The sequence below is a fragment of the Amblyraja radiata genome, chromosome 5 (assembly GCF_010909765.2).
Source record: "Amblyraja radiata isolate CabotCenter1 chromosome 5, sAmbRad1.1.pri, whole genome shotgun sequence".
Lineage (NCBI taxonomy): Eukaryota > Metazoa > Chordata > Chondrichthyes > Rajiformes > Rajidae > Amblyraja > Amblyraja radiata.
In genome coordinates this window covers 108,153,897-108,172,513 of record NC_045960.1, presented here as the reverse complement: position 1 = coordinate 108,172,513, position 18,617 = coordinate 108,153,897, and the positions used below count along the sequence as shown (strand labels likewise).

General features: G+C 42.6%; 1 protein-coding gene across 1 annotated transcript in view; it reads right to left on the bottom strand.

Annotated features, from left to right (window-relative positions):
• Positions 1–18,447, bottom strand: part of qrsl1 (glutaminyl-tRNA amidotransferase subunit QRSL1) — a 63,137-nt gene extending 44,690 nt beyond the window's left edge. Inside the window, exons 1-2 of the mRNA XM_033022092.1 lie at positions 18,268–18,447; positions 4,050–4,209 (exon numbers count right to left, since the gene is read on the bottom strand). Of these exons, the coding sequence (XP_032877983.1) occupies positions 4,050–4,209; positions 18,268–18,447 (340 nt within the window). The remainder of the gene's footprint in view (positions 1–4,049; positions 4,210–18,267) is intronic.
• Between the last annotated feature and the right edge of the window lie 170 nt (positions 18,448–18,617).

The window sequence follows — 18,617 nt, the reverse complement described above, 5'->3', positions numbered from 1 at the left end:
ATGGAACAGCATCCCTGTTCCCATCAGAACTGCCCCTTCCATCAACTCTTTTCAGTCTTAAAAATTATTTCTACTCTCAAGCCTTTCTTGAGGTCCTCTGAGGCAGCGCTGTATGTATTTATGTGTGTATTGTTGATCTATGTACCACTGTTTGTAGCAAGTTAGTACTTGCACTAATGTAAAGCACTTTGGTCAAGAGAGTTGTTTTAAAATGTGCTATAGAAATAAAAGACTTGACTTGACTAGTATCTGCCTCCACCACAACCCTGGACAGCACATTCCAGGCACCCACCATTCTCTGTATAAAAAAAAACTTGCCTCGCACATCTACTTTATCCCTCTCTGCTGCCTCAGAGCGCTAGAGACCCGGGGTTAATCCTGACCTTGCGTGTTGTTTTTTCCGGGTGCTCTGGTTCCCTCCCATCCCAAAGACATGTGGGAATGTGAGTTAATTGCCCCTAGTGTGTAGGGGGTGGATGATAAAGTGGGATAACATAGGAGGTGACTGAGGATCTAGTGGGAGGGAGGAACTGAAGGGAATCCACATTAGTCAGAAGATGGTATTAGGTAAACTGTTGGAACTAAATGCACATAAATCCCCAGGGCCTGAGGGTCTGCATCCCAGAGTACTCAAGGAGGTGGCCCTAGAAATCGTGGTTCCATTGGTGATCATTTTCCAATGACCTATAGACTGGATCAGTTCCTGTGGACTGGAGCGTAGCTTTATGTAACCCCACTTTTTAAGAAAGGAGGGAGAGAGAAAGCAGGGAATTATAGACCAGTTAGCCTTACGTCGGTAGTGGGGAAGATGCTTGAGTCGATTATTAAAGATGAAATAACAGCACATTTGGAAAGCAGTGACAGGATCGACAAAGTCAGCATGGATTTATGATGGGGAATCATGCTTGACTAATATTTTGGAGTTTTTTGAGGAGGTAACAAGTAGAATGGATAAGTGAGAGCCAGTGTACTGTTTCTGGACTTTCAAAAAGCCTTTGACAAGGTCCCACATAAGAGATTAGTGTGCATAATTAGAGCACGTGGTATTGGGGGTAGGATGTTGACATGGATAGAGAACTGGTTGGCGGACAGGAAACAAAGAGTAGGAATTAATGGGTCCTTTTCAGAATGGCAGGCAGTGACTAGTTGGGTGCCGCAAGGATCAGTGCTGGGACCCCAGTTATTTACAATATATTTTAACGATTTAGACAAGGGAATTAAATGTAACATCTCCAAGTTTGCGGATGACACAAAGCTGGGTGGCAGTGTGAGCTACGAGGAGGATGCTATGAAGCTGCAGGGTGACTTGGACAGGTTGGGTGAGTAGGCAGATGCAGTATAATGTGAATAAATGTGAGGTTATCCACTTTGGTGGCACGAACAAGAAGGCAGATTCTTATCTGACTGGTAGACACAAAATGCTGGAGTAACTCAGCGGGTCAGGCAGCATCTCTGGAGAGAAGGAATGGGTGACGTTTTGGGTCAAGACCCTTCTTCAGACTTGATGTCAGGGGAGGGGGCGTGACAAAGATAGAATGTAGTTGGAGGCAGTAAGACTAGTGGGAGAACTGGGAAGGGGAGGGGATGGAGAGAAAGCAAGGGCTAACCAAAGTTAGAGAAGTCAATGTTCATACCGATGGGGTGTAAACTATTATCTGAATGGTGTCAGATTGGGAAAAGGAGCGATGCAACGAGACCTGGGTATCCTTGTACTTCGTCACTGAAAGTAAGCATGCAGGTACAGCAGGCAGTGAAAAAAGCAAATGGCATGTTGGCCCTCATAGCGAGAGGATGTGAGTATAGGAGCAAGGAGGTCCTACTGCAGTTGGACAGGGCCCTGGTGAGGCCACACCTGGAGTATTGTGTTCAGTTTTGGTCTCCTAATTTGAGGAAAGACATTCTTGCTATTGAGGGAGTTCACCAGGTTAATTCCCGGGATGGCGGGACTGACATATCATGAAAGAATGGGTCGACTGGGCTTGTATTCACTGGAATTTAGAAGGATGAGAGAGGATCTTATAGAAACATTTAAAATTCTTAAGGGATTGGACAGGGTACATGCAGGAAAAATGTTCCCGATGTTGGGGGTGTCCAGGGGTCACAGTTTAAGAATAAGGGGTGGGCCATTTAGGACTGAGATGAGGAAAAACTTTTTCAGCCAGAGAGTTGTGAATCTGTGGAATTTTCTGCTACAGAAGGCAGTGGAGGGTCAATTCACTGGATGTTTTCACGAGAGTTAGATTTAGACTTTGGGCTAACAGAATCAAGGGATATGGGGGAAAAAGCAGGTACAGGGTACTGATTTTGGATGATCAGGCCGATCATAGGCTCGAAGGGCCGAATGGCCTACTCCTGCACCTATTTTCTATGTTTCTAACAAGTGTGAACAGGTGATCAATGGTCGGCATGGACTCAGTGAGCTGAAGGGCCTGTTTCCATGCCGTATCTCTGAATCAAACAAGACTGATGTTTGAAGTACAGCACTATGAGTGCTATATTGGCATAGGTTCCAGGCTTTGATGAGACTCTATCTGCTGGTTCAGAAGGATGTAAAAGATCCTTATATAACCAGATAATTAAGTTGCAGTTTTTCCTTCTATTCTGAGCAAAAGTTCTTTCAGAACCAACACTACAACAAAACAGCGTGGAAACAGGCTCTTCGGCCCACGCCAACCGGCAATCACCCTGTACTCTAGTACTATCCTACATGCTTGGGACAATTTATAATTTACAGAAGCCAATTAACCTACAAACCTGTATGTCTTTGTAGTTTGGGAGGAAACCAGAGCACCCGGTTTCCTCCCATAAACCCACGCGATCACAGGGAGAACGTACTAACTCCGTACAGACAGCACCCATAATTAGGATCCAACCCGGGTCTCTGGCACTGTAAGCCAGCAACCCTACCGCTGCACCACTGCGTCGACTTGGAAAAAGTAATTAATTGGAGTGATCTTTTTCTTTATATAAAAGTTGTGACACAAATGAAAAATGTTCACCCTAACATTTGTGTACTTAGAAACATAGAAAATAGGTGCAGGAGGAGGCAATTCGGCCCTTCGAGCCAGCACCGCCATTCATTGTGATCATGGCTGATCGTCCCCTATCAATAACCCGTGCCTGCCTTCTCCCCATATCCCTTGACTCCACTAGCCCCTAGAGCTCTATCTAACTCTCTCTAAAATCCATCCAGTGACTTGGCCTCCACTGCCCTCTGTGGTAGGGAATTCCATAAATTCACAACTCTCTGGGTGAAAACGTTTATTCTAAGACTGTGGCCCCTGATTCTGAACTCGTTCAACATTGGGAACATTTTTCCAGCATCTAGCTTGTCCAGTCCTTTTATAATTTTATATGTTTCTATAAGATACCCCCTCATCCTTCTAACCTCCAGTGAATGCAAGCCTAGTCTTTTCAATCTTTCCTCACATGACAGTCCCGTGATTGATCCCTGTAACTTAATTTGTAATTGTAAGTGCATGTAAAATTAATTGATTGATTGAAAGATACAGCATGAAAACAGGCCCTTCAGCCCGCCCCGACCATATATCACCTGTTCACACGAGTTCTATGTTATTCCAATTTCACAATCACCGCCTCCACATTAGGAGAATTTACAGAGGCCAATTAACCTACAAATCAACATGTCTTTGGGATGTGGGAAGAAACCCCAAGCATCTGAAGGAAACCCATGCAGTCACAGGGAGAATGTGGAAACTTCATAGGCCAGGATCGATCCTGGTTTTCTGGTAGTGTCTATCAGCTGCGCTACTGTGCTGATGATCAAAAACTCAATCGCTACTAAACAACCCGATCAGAAAAAGAGGGACAAATATCTAACTCGGTATGTTAAGCAAAACTAATAAACCATTTATCCTAACAGGTACACTGACAGAAAACAAAGATGAAAATAAAATTAAATCAGGTCAAACGGAAGCGAGGCTTGTTACAAATAGTACATTTAGAAAGATTAAAATGTAGCATATTTAAAATTAATTCATTCATTTAAATTGTTAAACATTTTAGCAACAGGTAAAGCTGGAAATCACCTTTTTGCAGTCTTTTCTCTGCATCTGCGGCCTGTTTCATGGCTTGATCCTCAGAGACAGTAATATAGGCGTTCAAAACTTTTGTTTTCTTGATTAATGACAGACATCTTTGACATAGCTCTGTCGGACTAATTCGGCCTTGCCTTAATGCCTGGGACACCTAAAATTTGAATAAGAGTATATGTTTAGTTTTGCTTAGAAGCAGTGTGGAAACAGGACCATGATCCCACTGAATGCACGCCGACCATTGATCGCCCATTCACACTAGTTCTATATTATCCCATTTTATTACCGACTACACATTAGGATCTTCATTTTTCGACAGAGGTCAATTAACTGACAAACCCGCACGACTTTGGGACATGGTAGGGAACTGGAGTACCCACAAGAAACCCACACGGTCACAAGGAGAAAGTGCAAACTCTACGCAAAGCACCCAAGGTCAGGATCAAACCTGGGTCTCTGGTGATGTAGGCAACGGTTCTACCCGCTGCGCAACCATGTCGCCCATTGCTAAAATTAATCTTTTTCCTTAAAATAAGTTCTTTTTTTAAATTTTTTTTATTAGAAGTACGGTGAATTACAATAACACACAACACATACATCTTAATACATTTTTTGTACCGCTTCATTTTTTTTTTTTTTTAAGCTTTAAGAAAAAGATAGAAGTAAGGAAAGTAAAGAAGGTGCGCAAGAATCGTGAAGTGCAAGAGAGTGTTGGGAAAAGAAAGCCCCTTAGAAAAGAAGTTAGAGAAGGAAGTGAAGTAAGAAAGTAGACCCTAGAAAAGAAAGAAAAAGAAAGTAAGGACAATCGCTCTATTATAACATTAAACTCCGCAGAAAGACTACCAACCAAGTCTGTTTTTGTTGTTTTACCTCCCATTGCCAGGTCCTGATACCTTTATTTATTTATTTATTTTTAAATTACTATTGCACCTCATGCTTATAATAGGTCCATAAACGTAGACCACGTCTTTTGGAATTGGTTTGCTTTACCTGCTAAGAGGAATCTCATCTCTTCCAGATGTAATGTTTCAAACATATTTGATGTCCACATTTTTATTGTTGGTGTGGGCGCATTTTTCCAGAATTTAAGTATGAGCTTTTTTCCCATTATTAGCCCGTAATTGAGTAAATTCTTCTGATACACGTTTAATTCAGGGATACCTTCCGATATCCCAAAATGATCCATTCTGGTTTTGGTACCAGTTTTATTTTAATTAATTTTGAAAAAATATCAAATATTCCATGCCAGAATTTTTGGATTTTTGTACAAAAAACAAAAGAGTGCGCTATGGTAGCTTCTTGACACAGACATTTATCACAGATTGGTGAAACATTAGGAAAGATTTTATTTAATTTAGTTTTTGAATAATATAGTCTATGTAATGTTTTGAATTGGATAAGCGTATGTCGTACATTGATCGAGCATTTATGCACCTGTAATAAATGATTATCCCAGCTCTCTTTTGAAATTTTTATAGCTAATTCTTGTTCCCAGTCTCTTCTAATTCCATCTGTTGTGGGTATTTCTATGTTTAAAATGATATTATATAAGTACGATATTAGATTCGCTGATTCCGCCTTTGTCTTCATTGCTTCATCCAGTAAGTCGGAAGGCATATTATGATAGTCTTTTGTGTATTTTTTCAAATAATCACAAATTTGAAGATATTTAAAATATTGGTTATTTTTCAAATTATATTTCAGCTGTAGTTGTTGAAATGATAGTAATTTTCCCACTTCATACAGATCTTCGAGCGTTTTAATTCCCATTCTTTCCCATTGTATAAATGATTTGTCTATGATTGATGGTTTAAACGATGGGTTATTGACTATTGGTATTGAGAGAGATAGGTTTCTTAATTTTAGATTCTGTTTTATTTGTTTCCATGTTCTAATTGTGCTATGTATAATTGGGTTTTTATTATAATTTTATTATTCAGATTTATTGGTGAGAGGATAATCGCTCCTATATTACTCAGGGAGCAGTCCCCTTTTTCCATTACAATCCAGTCCGCCTGCTGGGCAGAATTGTCCAGCAGGTGAATCATATTTTTAATATTTACTGCCCAATTATAATACATAAAGTTAGGGAGCGCTAGACCCCCCCACTCTTTTCGTTTATTAAGGTGTGTTCTTTGTATTCTATGGGGTTTATAATCCCATATGAAATTTGTAATGTCTGAGTCCAATTTTTTGAAAAACTTTTTTGGGAGATATATAGGTATTGATTGAAATAGGTATAGAATTTGTGGTAAGAAAATCATTTTTATAGCGTTTATTCTGCCTATTAAGGACATCGGAAGTGTTTTCCAGAATTTAATCAAATTATTTAATTTCTTAAGTAAGGGATTATAATTGGCTTTAAACATATCCTGGTAATTTCTAGTAATTTCAATTCCCAAATATTTGAATTTTTCTGTAGCTATTTTAAAGGGGAATTTCCTGAGGTGTGTTGAGTCTTTTGGTTTTATCGACATAATTTCACTTTTGTTCCAATTTATTCTATATCCTGAAAAGGATCCAAAGTCCTCAATTAAATTTAATATATTCGGTATACTAATTTGAGGTTTTGTGATGTACAGTAGTACATCATCAGCATATAGGGATATTTTGTTATTTGAATATTTTGTATTATAACCGTAAATATCCAGGTGTGTTCTTATTTTTTCAGCAAGGGGTTCAATTACCAAAGCAAATAACAGCGGAGATAATGAACAACCTTGTCTATTGCCCCTTGATATAAGTTCTGACCCACAGATAGCACCTGAGGTTGAAACTGGTTCTCTCGCTCCACTTTCCCCTGACTCTCAGTCCGAAGAAGGGTCTCGACCTGAAACGCCACCTATACCTTCTCTCCAGATATGCTGTCTGACTAGCTTTTTGCGTCTATCTTCTGGTTCACTGTCGCCGCATGGCAGCTTCTCTACCAGCTGCATCACTGTGCCACCATACTGCGCCACTGTGACATCCTAACGGCGCCACTTTGCCACCGTGTTATTAGTCTGCATAAACTTTACTTAGTAACATGGGTAGGATTACTATTCAAAACATTTTCTTCTATCGAATGAAAGTTTGCTGCAATTCCCAACAAGCTTTTTTGTCCCATCCCCCAGCATTCTGTGCAATTTATCTTGCCTTAAACATCTACACGTCAGCAGTCTTGTTATGAATCTAAACTAGTTAGCAATGGGATAAATGCTTGAAACCAGTGATCCCTACAACATTGATTAGTAAGGGTGTCAGGGGTTACGGGGAGAAGGCAGGAGAATGGGGTTAAGAGAGATAGATCAGCCATGATTGAATGGCGAAGTAGAATTGATGGGCCGAATGGCCTAATTCTCTGCTTCTATCACTTGTGAACAAAATTTATGATCATCAGCTCAGGTTTTCCGATGTTATGAGTCACGACTTCGAGCTCCAAATTGTTTATTGAAAGCAGTTTATTTCAATAGTGTAGTGTATTTTGGGTACTTGGAACTGACTCAAAAGAACTCTCAGATACAGGAGTAAACTAGCAAGCTTCTTTATTGCAGGACGCCACCATGAGTCTCCACTAGCGCATGCGTCCCCTCGCACAAGACATAACATATGCTAATTACATTATATACATTACACTGCTCCCCCTTTAATTGGAGGCAGGTTATACCATTTACATTATATACATTACACTGCTCCCCCTTTAGCTTGGAGGCAAATAACACCATTTCTAGTACGTTAAATATAATTGATTAACATACTGTTGCACAACTATATTATTACAGTCATCTTACACCACATCCTCATAACTGTAACAATCGTACTAAAACTTAGCACTTATAATAGAGGGATAGAGAGAAAGGAAAAGGAGGTGGGGTAGCGTTGCTGATTAGAGAGGAGATTAACGCAATGGAAAGGAAGGACATTAGTTTGCAGGATGTGGAATCGGTATGGGTAGAGCTGCGAAACACTAAGGGGCAGAAAACGCTGGTGGGTGTTGTGTACAGGCCACCTAACAGTAGTAGTGAAGTTGGAGATGGTATCAAACAGGAAATTAGAAATGCGTGCGACAAAGGCAAAACCGTTATAATGGGTGACTTCAATCTATATATAGATTGGGTGAATCAAATTGGCAGGGGTGCTGAGGAAGAGGATTTTTTGGAATGTATGCGGGATAGTTATCTAAATCAACATGTAGAGGAACCAACGAGAGAGCAGGCTATTTTAGACTGGGTATTGAGTAATGAGGAAGGGTTAGTTAGCAGTCTTGTTGTACGTGCCCCCTTGGGCAAGAGTGACCATAATATGGTTGAGTTCTTCATTAGGATGGAGAGTGACATTGTTAATTCAGAAACAATGGTTCTGAACTTAAAGAAAGGTAACTTTGAGGGTATGAGACGTGAATTGGCCAAGATTGACTGGCAATTAATTCTAAAAGGGTTGACGGTGGATATGCAATGGAAGACATTTAAAGACTGCATGGATGAACTAGAAAAATTGTTCATCCCAGTTTGGCAAAAGAATAAATCAGGGAAGGTAGTTCATCCGTGGATAACAAGGGAAATCAGGGATAGTATCAAAGCGAAGGATGATGCGTACAAATTAGCCAGAAAAAGCAGCATACCGGAGGACTGGGAGAAATTCAGAGACCAGCAGAGGAGGACAAAGGGCTTAATTAGGAAAGGAAAAATAGATTATGAAAGAAAACTGGCAGGGAACATAAAAACTGACTGCAAAAGTTTTTATAGATATGTGAAAAGAAAGAGATTAGTTAAAACAAATGTAGGTCCCTTGCAGTCAGAAACAGGTGAGTTGATCATGGGGAACAAGGATATGGCGGACCAATTGAATAACTACTTTGGTTCCGTCTTCACTAAGGAAGACATAAATAATCTGCCGGAAATAGCAGGGGACCGCGGGTCAAAGGAGTTGGAGGAATTGAGTGAAATCCAGGTTAGCCGGGAAGTGGTGCTGGGTAAATTTAATGGATTAAAGGCCGATAAATGTCCAGGGCCAGATAGGCTGCATCCCAGAGTACTTAAGGAAGTAGCTCCAGAAATAGTGGATGCATTAGTAATAATCTTTCAAAACTCTTTAGATTCTGGAGTAGTTCCTGAGGATTGGCGGGTAGCAAACGTAACCCCACTTTTTAAGAAGGGAGGGAGAGAGAAAACGGGGAATTACAGACCAGTTAGTCTAACCTCGGTAGTGGGGAAACTGCTAGAGTCAGTTATTAAAGATGGGATAGCAGCACATTTGGAAAGTGGTGAAATCATTGGACAAAGTCAGCATGGATTTACAAAAGGTAAATCATGTCTGACGAATCTTATAGAATTTTTCGAGGATGTAACTAGTAGCGTGGATAGGGGAGAACCAGTGGAAGTGGTGTATCTGGACTTCCAGAAGGCTTTCGACAAGGTCCCACATAAGAGATTAGTTTACAAACTTAAAGCACACGGCATTGGGGGTTCAGTATTGATGTGGATAGAGAACTGGCTGGCAAACAGAAGCAAAGAGTAGGAGTAAACGGGTCCTTTTCACAATGGCAGGCAGTGACTAGTGGGGTACCGCAAGGCTCAGTGCTGGGACCCCAGCTATTTACAATATATATTAATGATCTGGATGAGGGAATTGAAGGCAATATCTCCAAGTTTGCGGATGACACTAAGCTGGGGGGCAGTGTTAGCTGTGAGGAGGATGCTAGGAGACTGCAAGGTGACTTGGATAGGCTGGGTGAGTGGGCAAATGTTTGGCAGATGCAGTATAATGTGGATAAATGTGAGGTTATCCATTTTGGTGGCAAAAACAGGAAAGCAGACTATTATCTAAATGGTGGCCGACTAGGAAAAGGGGAGATGCAGCGAGACCTGGGTGTCATGGTACACCAGTCATTGAAAGTGGGCATGCAGGTGCAGCAGGCAGTGAAGAAAGCGAATGGTATGTTAGCTTTCATAGCAAAAGGATTTGAGTATAGGAGCAGGGAGGTTCTACTGCAGTTGTACAGGGTCTTGGTGAGACCACACCTGGAGTATTGCGTACAGTTTTGGTCTCCAAATCTGAGGAAGGACATTATTGCCATAGAGGGAGTGCAGAGAAGGTTCACCAGACTGATTCCTGGGATGTCAGGACTGTCTTATGAAGAAAGACTGGATAGACTTGGTTTATACTCTCTAGAATTTAGGAGATTGAGAGGGGATCTTATAGAAACTTACAAAATTCTTAAGGGGTTGGACAGGCTAGATGCAGGAAGATTGCTCCCGATGTTGGGGAAGTCCAGGACAAGGGGTCACAGCTTAAGGATAAGGGGGAAATCCTTTAAAACCGAGATGAGAAGAACTTTTTTCACACAGAGAGTGGTGAATCTCTGGAACTCCCTGCCACAGAGGGTAGTCGAGGCCAGTTCATTGGCTATATTTAAGAGGGAGTTAGATGTGACCCTTGTGGCTAAGGGGATCAGAGGGTATGGAGAGAAGGCAGGTACGGGATACTGAGTTGGATGATCAGCCATGATCATATTGAATGGCGGTGCAGGCTCGAAGGGCCGAATGGCCTACTCCTGCACCTAATTTCTATGTTTCTATAATGGTTCATTCCACTCATCTTTCTAATCACTCTAGCTCTACCTGTATCTCTGCCTCTTCCCTTTTTAAATATCCTAATCTCATTTGCAGATTTCTTCCTGTTCTTGAAATTCTGCTAAAGTTAACATTTCCTCTGTTTCTGTTCCTTATTTGTAGGTGGGATCTGACACATGACTGCAGGTTTTCGTTTTTCAGTCGCTCTCTGTCGCTCAATTTCCTGGCGCTACGTATTTATCTGCTCTTGTTGTATAATGACATTCTGCAATGCATAAACATTTGTCCATTGCTCAGTGAAGGAAGCTCCATGCTGGACTATACTGAAGTGTCCTAATCGCAATCGGTCCTGCATACTTTTGTCTCGACCGACAAGCCTCTCTTCTTTAGACGTTTCTGTTAACAGCTTTTTGCTCATCGTCACACATTTATTTAACCGTTCTTTGTAACGTTTAAGCCTTTTCTGCTGTTCGTCTATTTGTCTTCTTAAATCACCTTTCTGGTTATTCATCAAGAAGTAGGACCTATACTGTCCTTGCAATACAGCAGTGGCTTTGATTTGCGCTCTGTATATTTCTCTTACTACATAAGCACGGTAGTGATACTGCACTACAACTGCTGTATAAATCGGTTTGAGGAAGTCTTTCCTATATCGTTTAAGCCTTTTGTATCGTTTCAGTCTTTTCTGTTGTGTGTCTATTTGTCTCCTTAGGTCTTTCCTATACCAACTCATACGGAGTACTGACTGCACTTTTACAGTAGCTCTCTTTTGCTTAACCACCATACTCTTGTAGGCAGTCTGAATGGTAATAGCTGCATCCCTCATTGACTGATATTGCACAAACTGGGAATGCCCTATTTTGCATGCTTTGTACCATCTCTGGATCGAAATGACTGCTTGTCGCATAGCTCTGTACCGTACCCTTAATCGGTAACCACGGTATGCAGCTTGCAGAGTGACTACAGCCGCCTTTTGCTTTCTTGTAATGCACATTCTTATGAATGACTTAATACAGCGTGCTGCCTTGGTTTTCTCTACCAATACTCTGGCTTTGATCCCGCGGTATAAGGCCTGAATACACACCACTGCTTCCCTCAAACTCTTATACTGTCTCACTTGGACATCTCTTATCTGCAATGCTCTGTATCGTTGCTGTACAGCAATGGCAGACCAGCGTAGTTTCTTAAAATACTGACGCTGTTTATACATCTGATAATAAGTCTGTATGACCTTGACAGATTTGTGCATGCCCCGCAGTTGCCTTCGAACAAGCATTCCACGGTAGGCTGCCTGAAGCAGTACAACGCTTCTGCGTACCTTCATGTAAGTTTTGCGATCACTTTCCATTTGAAGGTGTGCCCTATAATGGGTTTGTACTATTATAGCTGCCAATCTCATTGCCTTGTATTGACGGTATACTCTGTGCCTTCTAAATGCTGCTTGTATTACCGTTGCTGCCTTCTGTTTGTTCCGGATTCTCTCTCCGTACATTCATACCCCTGAATGCAGCTTGAATAGCTAGGGTTGCCCTTTGGATGGCAATTTCTCTTTGCCTTTGACTTCTGCCACTTTGCATTTGCCCTTTGTCCCTTAGCACTTGACCTGTGTCATTTTGCACTTGACGTGTGTCCCTTAGCACTTGACTTGTGTCCCTTTGCACTTGACTTGTGTCCCTTTGCACTTGACCTTTGTCCTTTGCACTTGACCTTTGTCCTTTGCACTTGACCTTTGTCCTTTTGCACTTGACCTTTGTCCTTTTGCACTTGACCTTTGTCCTTTTGCACTTGACCTTTGTCCTTTTGCACTTGACCTTGGTCCTTTGAGAGACTCTCTGCCCTCTTTAGTTCAGGCTCCTTGCCTCTGGATACCCTTGGAGGTTTTGGCGAGAAATGAGCCATTAATGCCTCCTTACACTCCTCATACATTTTATCTGTGGGCTTTGCTGGCAGCAGTAACATGCGTAAGGTCTGATAACCCTCTCTTCCTAAGCCTAATATGAACCATGCCCTCTTCTTCTCCTCTGCAGCAATATCATTGGAAATTAAACAAGCCTCCAAGACTTTGGTCCATTTCTCAAAATTACACCCAGAATCTAACTGGGGCACGTTTCCTCAAATTTGAAAAGCCATGCTACCTGTTGCTATTCAGGTGCACTATCTTCTTTTCTCTCACTGTGTATTCTGCACTAGACTTAATCCTTCTACACACTAAGAAGTGATCCAGCCCACTGACTATTACTAATTCTTATAATAATAGATTTATACTATTAACCAACATTTCATGTTAATAGACATTTAGAACATTTTAACCATATTCCTGCTATGCACACAGATTTACTATTAATAACAGTGACCAATGCATTACATCCAAACAGTCCCACTTTTACTGTGAAGGAATAGTGAACAACGCATTACATTCAACAGTCCTGCTTTTACTTTGAAGAATTTGACCGGTCCAGCTTGTCGGCCTATGGACTCCAGTGCCTTCTCGACCTCTCGAGCTGTCCCCACCGGTACTTTTGCTGCTGGCCTCGCCAGACCTCCACTTTTGCTGCTTTTGCTGGCTCCTCCGGGCTTCACCGTTACTTTTGCTGCCGCTGGCTCGCTGCCAAGTCGACTACTGCTGCTCTGCTGATTTGCCTGCCCGCTGTCTCCACAGCCCTCATGACCGCTACTGGACCCGCTGCTCGGCTTGTCGCTGGTTCCCGTGGACACCCTACGGAAGGTGTGTCGCTGCTAGTTACTGCTGCTAGTCCCCGCTGTTCCAAGCATCAGGACTGTGCCCCGCCATCTGGGGCTGGCTAAGCGCTGTGTCCCGCTTCTCTCGCGCGGACCCTGCGTCTCCCTCGCCAGCTTTCTCTCGCGACCGGGCTTTCTCCACTTTCTCCTCACGACCGGGCTGACTCTACTCCCGACCGGGCTGAAGTGCTTGAGTGCTGTCCTGCTTCTCTCGTGCGGACCCACTCTTTGCTCGGGGCTGGACTTCCTCTCACGTCCGGGCTTTCCCCCTGGGCCAGTCCGCTTCTCTTGCGCGGCCGGACCCTCTTTTCTGCTCACGGTCGGGCTGACTCTACTCCCGACCGGGCTTTCTTTCACGACCGGTCCGCTTCTCTCGCGGCCAGTTTTCTTTTACTCTGCCGCTCCGCTTCTCACGCGTGGCAGGGCTTTTTTTTTTCTCGCTGCTGGTCCGCTTCTCACGCGGCCGGCTTTCTCCCTCGACCGGGTTGACTCTTCTCCCAGCCGGGCTGACTCCGTTTCGTCGGTGGCTTCACTGGACCTGTCCGTGACCTACCCGGTACTAGGCCCTCACTCGACGTCGTTGGCGGCTCCTGGGCCTGGCTGTGGGCTACACAGTCCTGGAAAACGTCCGAAGTCGGTGGCAGCAGCTGGGCCTCTTCTGCCCCTTTTGCCTTGGCTGCACAGCCCTGGAAAATGTTCCAGGTAAGTTGACACCGTCGCTGTCCTGCTGGTTAGGCTTCCAGCTTTCGGCTGCTTTCTTCGGTGACACTTACTTACTGCCCCACTTGTTTTCCTTGCTTCCTGTTCCGACCTTTCTTTTCTTTGGCGCCAATTCAAAACCATTTGGCGCCAAATCTTTTGGCTTGGTGCCGTTCCACTTTGTTTCCAAACACAACCTTTTTTTTTCTGACAGTCCTTCTTCTTTCCTTTTCTGTTCTTTTATCCTCTTCGTGCTGTTGTTGTGTGTTTTGGTGTAACAATTCACCTAAAACTTATACAAAGACTATTCAGCTTGAGGAATTTGACAAAAAGAAAACAACTCAGTCTAAAATGAGTAACAATCCGAAGGACGACATCTTGCCACGTAGACGCAACATAGAGATAGCCTGACAAAACTCGCCAACTTGTACAGCTGATGTTTTAATTGCAGTCCCCGGCATAGAGGGATCTGCAGGCCTCTCTTGTCCAGCTCGCAAACAACTGCGACGCAACTCCGTATCTACAGTTTAAACTGTTAAACAATCCTACGTGTTGCAAAACAGTCCTGTGGGTGAGTTCACAAACTCTATCCCATCCTCGTCGCCAATTGTAGTGTATTTTGGGTACTTGGAACTGACTCAAAATAACTCTCAGATACAGGAGTAAACTAACAAGCTACTTTATTTAGGTATGTTGCAAAGCCTACCTGAAGCGTCGTTGAAGATCTGCTGCTGAGGCTGTGCGCGATTTTGGCGCCGTTTAGAGGGGGCGGGTTTAAAACGCGATTTTCTCTAAGCTGTTCCAATCGAAAATGTTCAGCCTAGTTAATTATTAACGAAAAATCGCTGGAAGACCCCGTCGCAAAAGCTATTATTAGGTTTAAAGGCCTTGAATAATAGTTATAGTAGTTTAAAAATCAATCTTTAAACCCGCGACCGTCAGCAACCGCAGGGTCTCATAAAGCAAATAGCAGAAGTTAGGTTGTATATTTTTACATTAAAAAGGGCTTCTAAAGATCCCTTTATACAAAGTTTAATATTGCGAGTAGCTCAATTTGGGCCCATTATATCGCGCAGTATTTTTCTCGGCATTTGAGGCACAAATCTACCGCAATGTGAACGTTCTAAACCAGCGCGTTCCACAGGATCCCACTAGAAAGCTGATTTAAATGGGCATTTATTTACAGCAATTAAACACTAAATTCCTTCCATTTGGCCTATAAATTAATGTAAATGAGATTTAAAAATCATGTTTTATTGTGAATTATTTGTGAATATTATTTGGACATTTAGGCTATTTAAAAATGTTAATCATTTATTAAGAAATGGATAGATGTTTAGATCTAGTAATTGAAGTCTGAAATTAGCTACAATTAGGTAACTAACTAATTATATGCTTTAATTTCAGGTCATCCAAGTAAGATTATTTTATATTTGTTTCAGAATGCTTCAATCTATGATAACTGAAAATTTCATTCAGTTCTCTTAATTTTTAAGAAAGTTATGGGCTTTTGACTGTTCACGATCACAGCTTTTTTGTTATGTCCATAGAAAATCAATAGGGAACAAGATGCTCATTTCCCAGTATGAAAATGGCCATAACTTTTTAAATACTTGAGATATGAAAGTGAATTAGGTGTCAAATTAAACTTATTTTTATGCTTTATCTGATGGGATAAATTACAGACTTGATTTTTAAAATCTCAAAATTTTGTAACATTGCTACTTTATTACAGGACGCCACCATGAGTCTCCCTAGCGCATGCGCCCCCTCGCACAAGACATAACATATGCTAATTACATTATATACATTACAAATAGCAGCAAATTTTGAGTATCAATGGATTGTAATAAATTGTTAGCATCTCTAATTTTGATGTGGACAGTTTATTTCTTTAATAAAAAGGAAAATGTTCTTTAGTTTAGAAGCATTCATTTATTTTAAAAAACTGAACATTCTGTATCATTCAAAAGAATAAAGAAAGCGAAATGGACCATACTTCTCATTAACCAGAGAACATCCAGTGGTTTGTTAATTTTGTTACATTCAAATCCTACATTCAAATCTGTTACACTCCAAACATCTAATTGCTAATAATCTGATGTACTCAATGCCGATGCTTTCACTACGATATGAAGGAGAAAATTCAAAGATTTCCAACTATCTAAGTAAAAAAAATCACCATCGCATACAATTGCCATTACATAAAGTTCATATGTCATAGCAGCAGAATTAAGCCATTCGGCCCATCGAGTCTATTCTGCCATTCAAACATGACTGATCAATCTTTCCTTCACAACCCTATTTTTCCTGCTTTCTCCCCGTAACCTTTAAAGGGCCTGTTCCACTTTCACGACCTAATTCACGACCTTTTTTACCCGTGGACATTTTTCATTAGGCTAGAAAAACGCCCCGACCTACTAGATGCCACGAGGACCCACGACTAGCATCATGACCTACCTACGAACTCCTACGACCTCGTGACGACCATGCTGCGAGTATGAGTCAAGGGAAAACCCGGCAGAGGTCGTGAATTATGGTCGTGAAAGTGGGACAGGCCCTTAACACTCTTACTAATCAAGAACCTGTCAATTTTCGCTTAAAAACACTCAATGATTCAGCCTTCACAGTCGCCTGTGCCATGAATTCCACAGATTTACCACCCTCTGACAAAAGAAATTCCTCCTTTCTAAAGGTGTGTCCTTTTATTCCAAGTTCTGATTTTTCAGCTAGGGGAAACATTTGAGCATCATGCCTATTGGTCACTTATTGGTTCTTATGTGTCAATAAAGTTGTAGCTTTTTATTGTGAGCTTCAGTGAGTATGGGCCCCCCTTATTCAATCAATCTCCCTTGAACTTTGCTCCCCTCACCTTAAAGCCAAGCCGAGATTCCAAGATGATCATCACCCTCTGACAAAATAAATTCTTCCTCATCGCCTTTCTAAAGGTACATCTTTTTATTCTGAAGTTGTGGCCTCTGGTTATAGACTGTCCCACTGGTGGAAACATCCTCTCCACATTCACTCTATCTAGGCCTTTCATTATTTAATGTTTCAATGAGGTCTCCCCTCATCCTTCTAAACTCCAGCGAGTACAGGCCCAGTCACTTCAAACTCTCATCATATGTTAATCCATGCATTCCTGGGATCATTCTTGTAAACCTCCTCTGGACCCTCTCCAATGCCAACACATCCTTCTTCAGATACGGGGCACAAACTGCTCACGATTCTCCAACTATTGTTCAGATTCAGGTTCGGTGTTGGGATGAGGTTTAAGGTCAGTGTTCTGTTGGGACAAGATTCAGGGTCAATGTCGGTGTTGGGACAAGTTTTAGGTTGAAGGTCAGTGTTGGGACATGGTTCAGGTTAAAACATCACCCATTCCTTCTCTCCAGATATGCTGCCTGTCCCGCCGAGTTACTCCAGCATTTTGTGTCTATCTTCAGGTTGCGGGTCCGTTGCGGCTCGTTGTCGAGACACGATTCAGGGTCAGTGTCTTGGTTGGGACAAAGTTCACGTTCTAAATTGGGATGAGGATTAGGATTAAAGTTGGGGCTGGGACAAGGTTCAGTGTCGGTGTTGGGACAAGGTTCGGTTTGATGGTCTGTGTTGGAATACGATACGACAGCACCTTATTGATCCTGGCAGGGAAATTGATCTGCCAACAGTCATAATACTGTCATAAACGTAAAATACATGAAATTAAAGTGACAAGTGGAAAGGAATGGGGATGTGCAAAAATTGGGGGTGGGGGGGTGCGGAAGAGGGAAGTCAGTCCAAGGTATTTGTACTCCCTGGCAAAATGCACATACACACCATTGATGGAGACAGGGGACAGGGGTGTTTCTTTCCTCCTAAAGTCCACCATTATTAACTCCTTAGTCATGTCGGTGTTGAGCTGCAGGTTATTCAGCCCACACCACTCAACAAAGTCGTTGACTACACCTCTGTATTCAGCTTCCCTCCCCTCACTGATGCAGCCCACAATTGCAGAGTCATCTGCAGGTGGCAGGAGTCCGAGTAATATCTGAAGTCCGAGGTGTAGATGGTAGAGGGAAGGGAGAGAGAACCATTCTCAGTAGGGCCCCTGTGTTGCTCATCACCATATCTGAGACACAGTTCTGTAGCCTGACATATTGTGGTTGGCCAGTCAGGTAGTTGGTGATCCAGGACCCCAATGGAGAATGAGGATTAGGGTCAGTGTTCGGACAAGGGTCAGTGACAGGGTTCAGGGCTGGGATGAGATTGAGGGGCGGTGTTGTTATTTTGATGAGGTTAATGGTCAGTGTTGATATTGGGATAAGGTTCAGGGTCAGTGTTGGGATCTGCTTCAGGGTCGGGATCTTCGCGATGTTTGCTGCCGCCGCCTGCCCTGCGATCTCCACTTTCCCCTCGACCTCCATGGCCCCTGGACAGCTCTGACTTGCAGTCACATCTAGAGGGGGGGGGGGGGGGGCGGGGCTGGGGATAGAGAGTGAGGGCAGAGAGAGAAGGGGCAGAGACACAGAGAGAGGGGAGGAGAGAGAGGGGGTGCTGAGAGGGGGGTGAGGGGGAGAGGTGGGGAGAGGTGGGG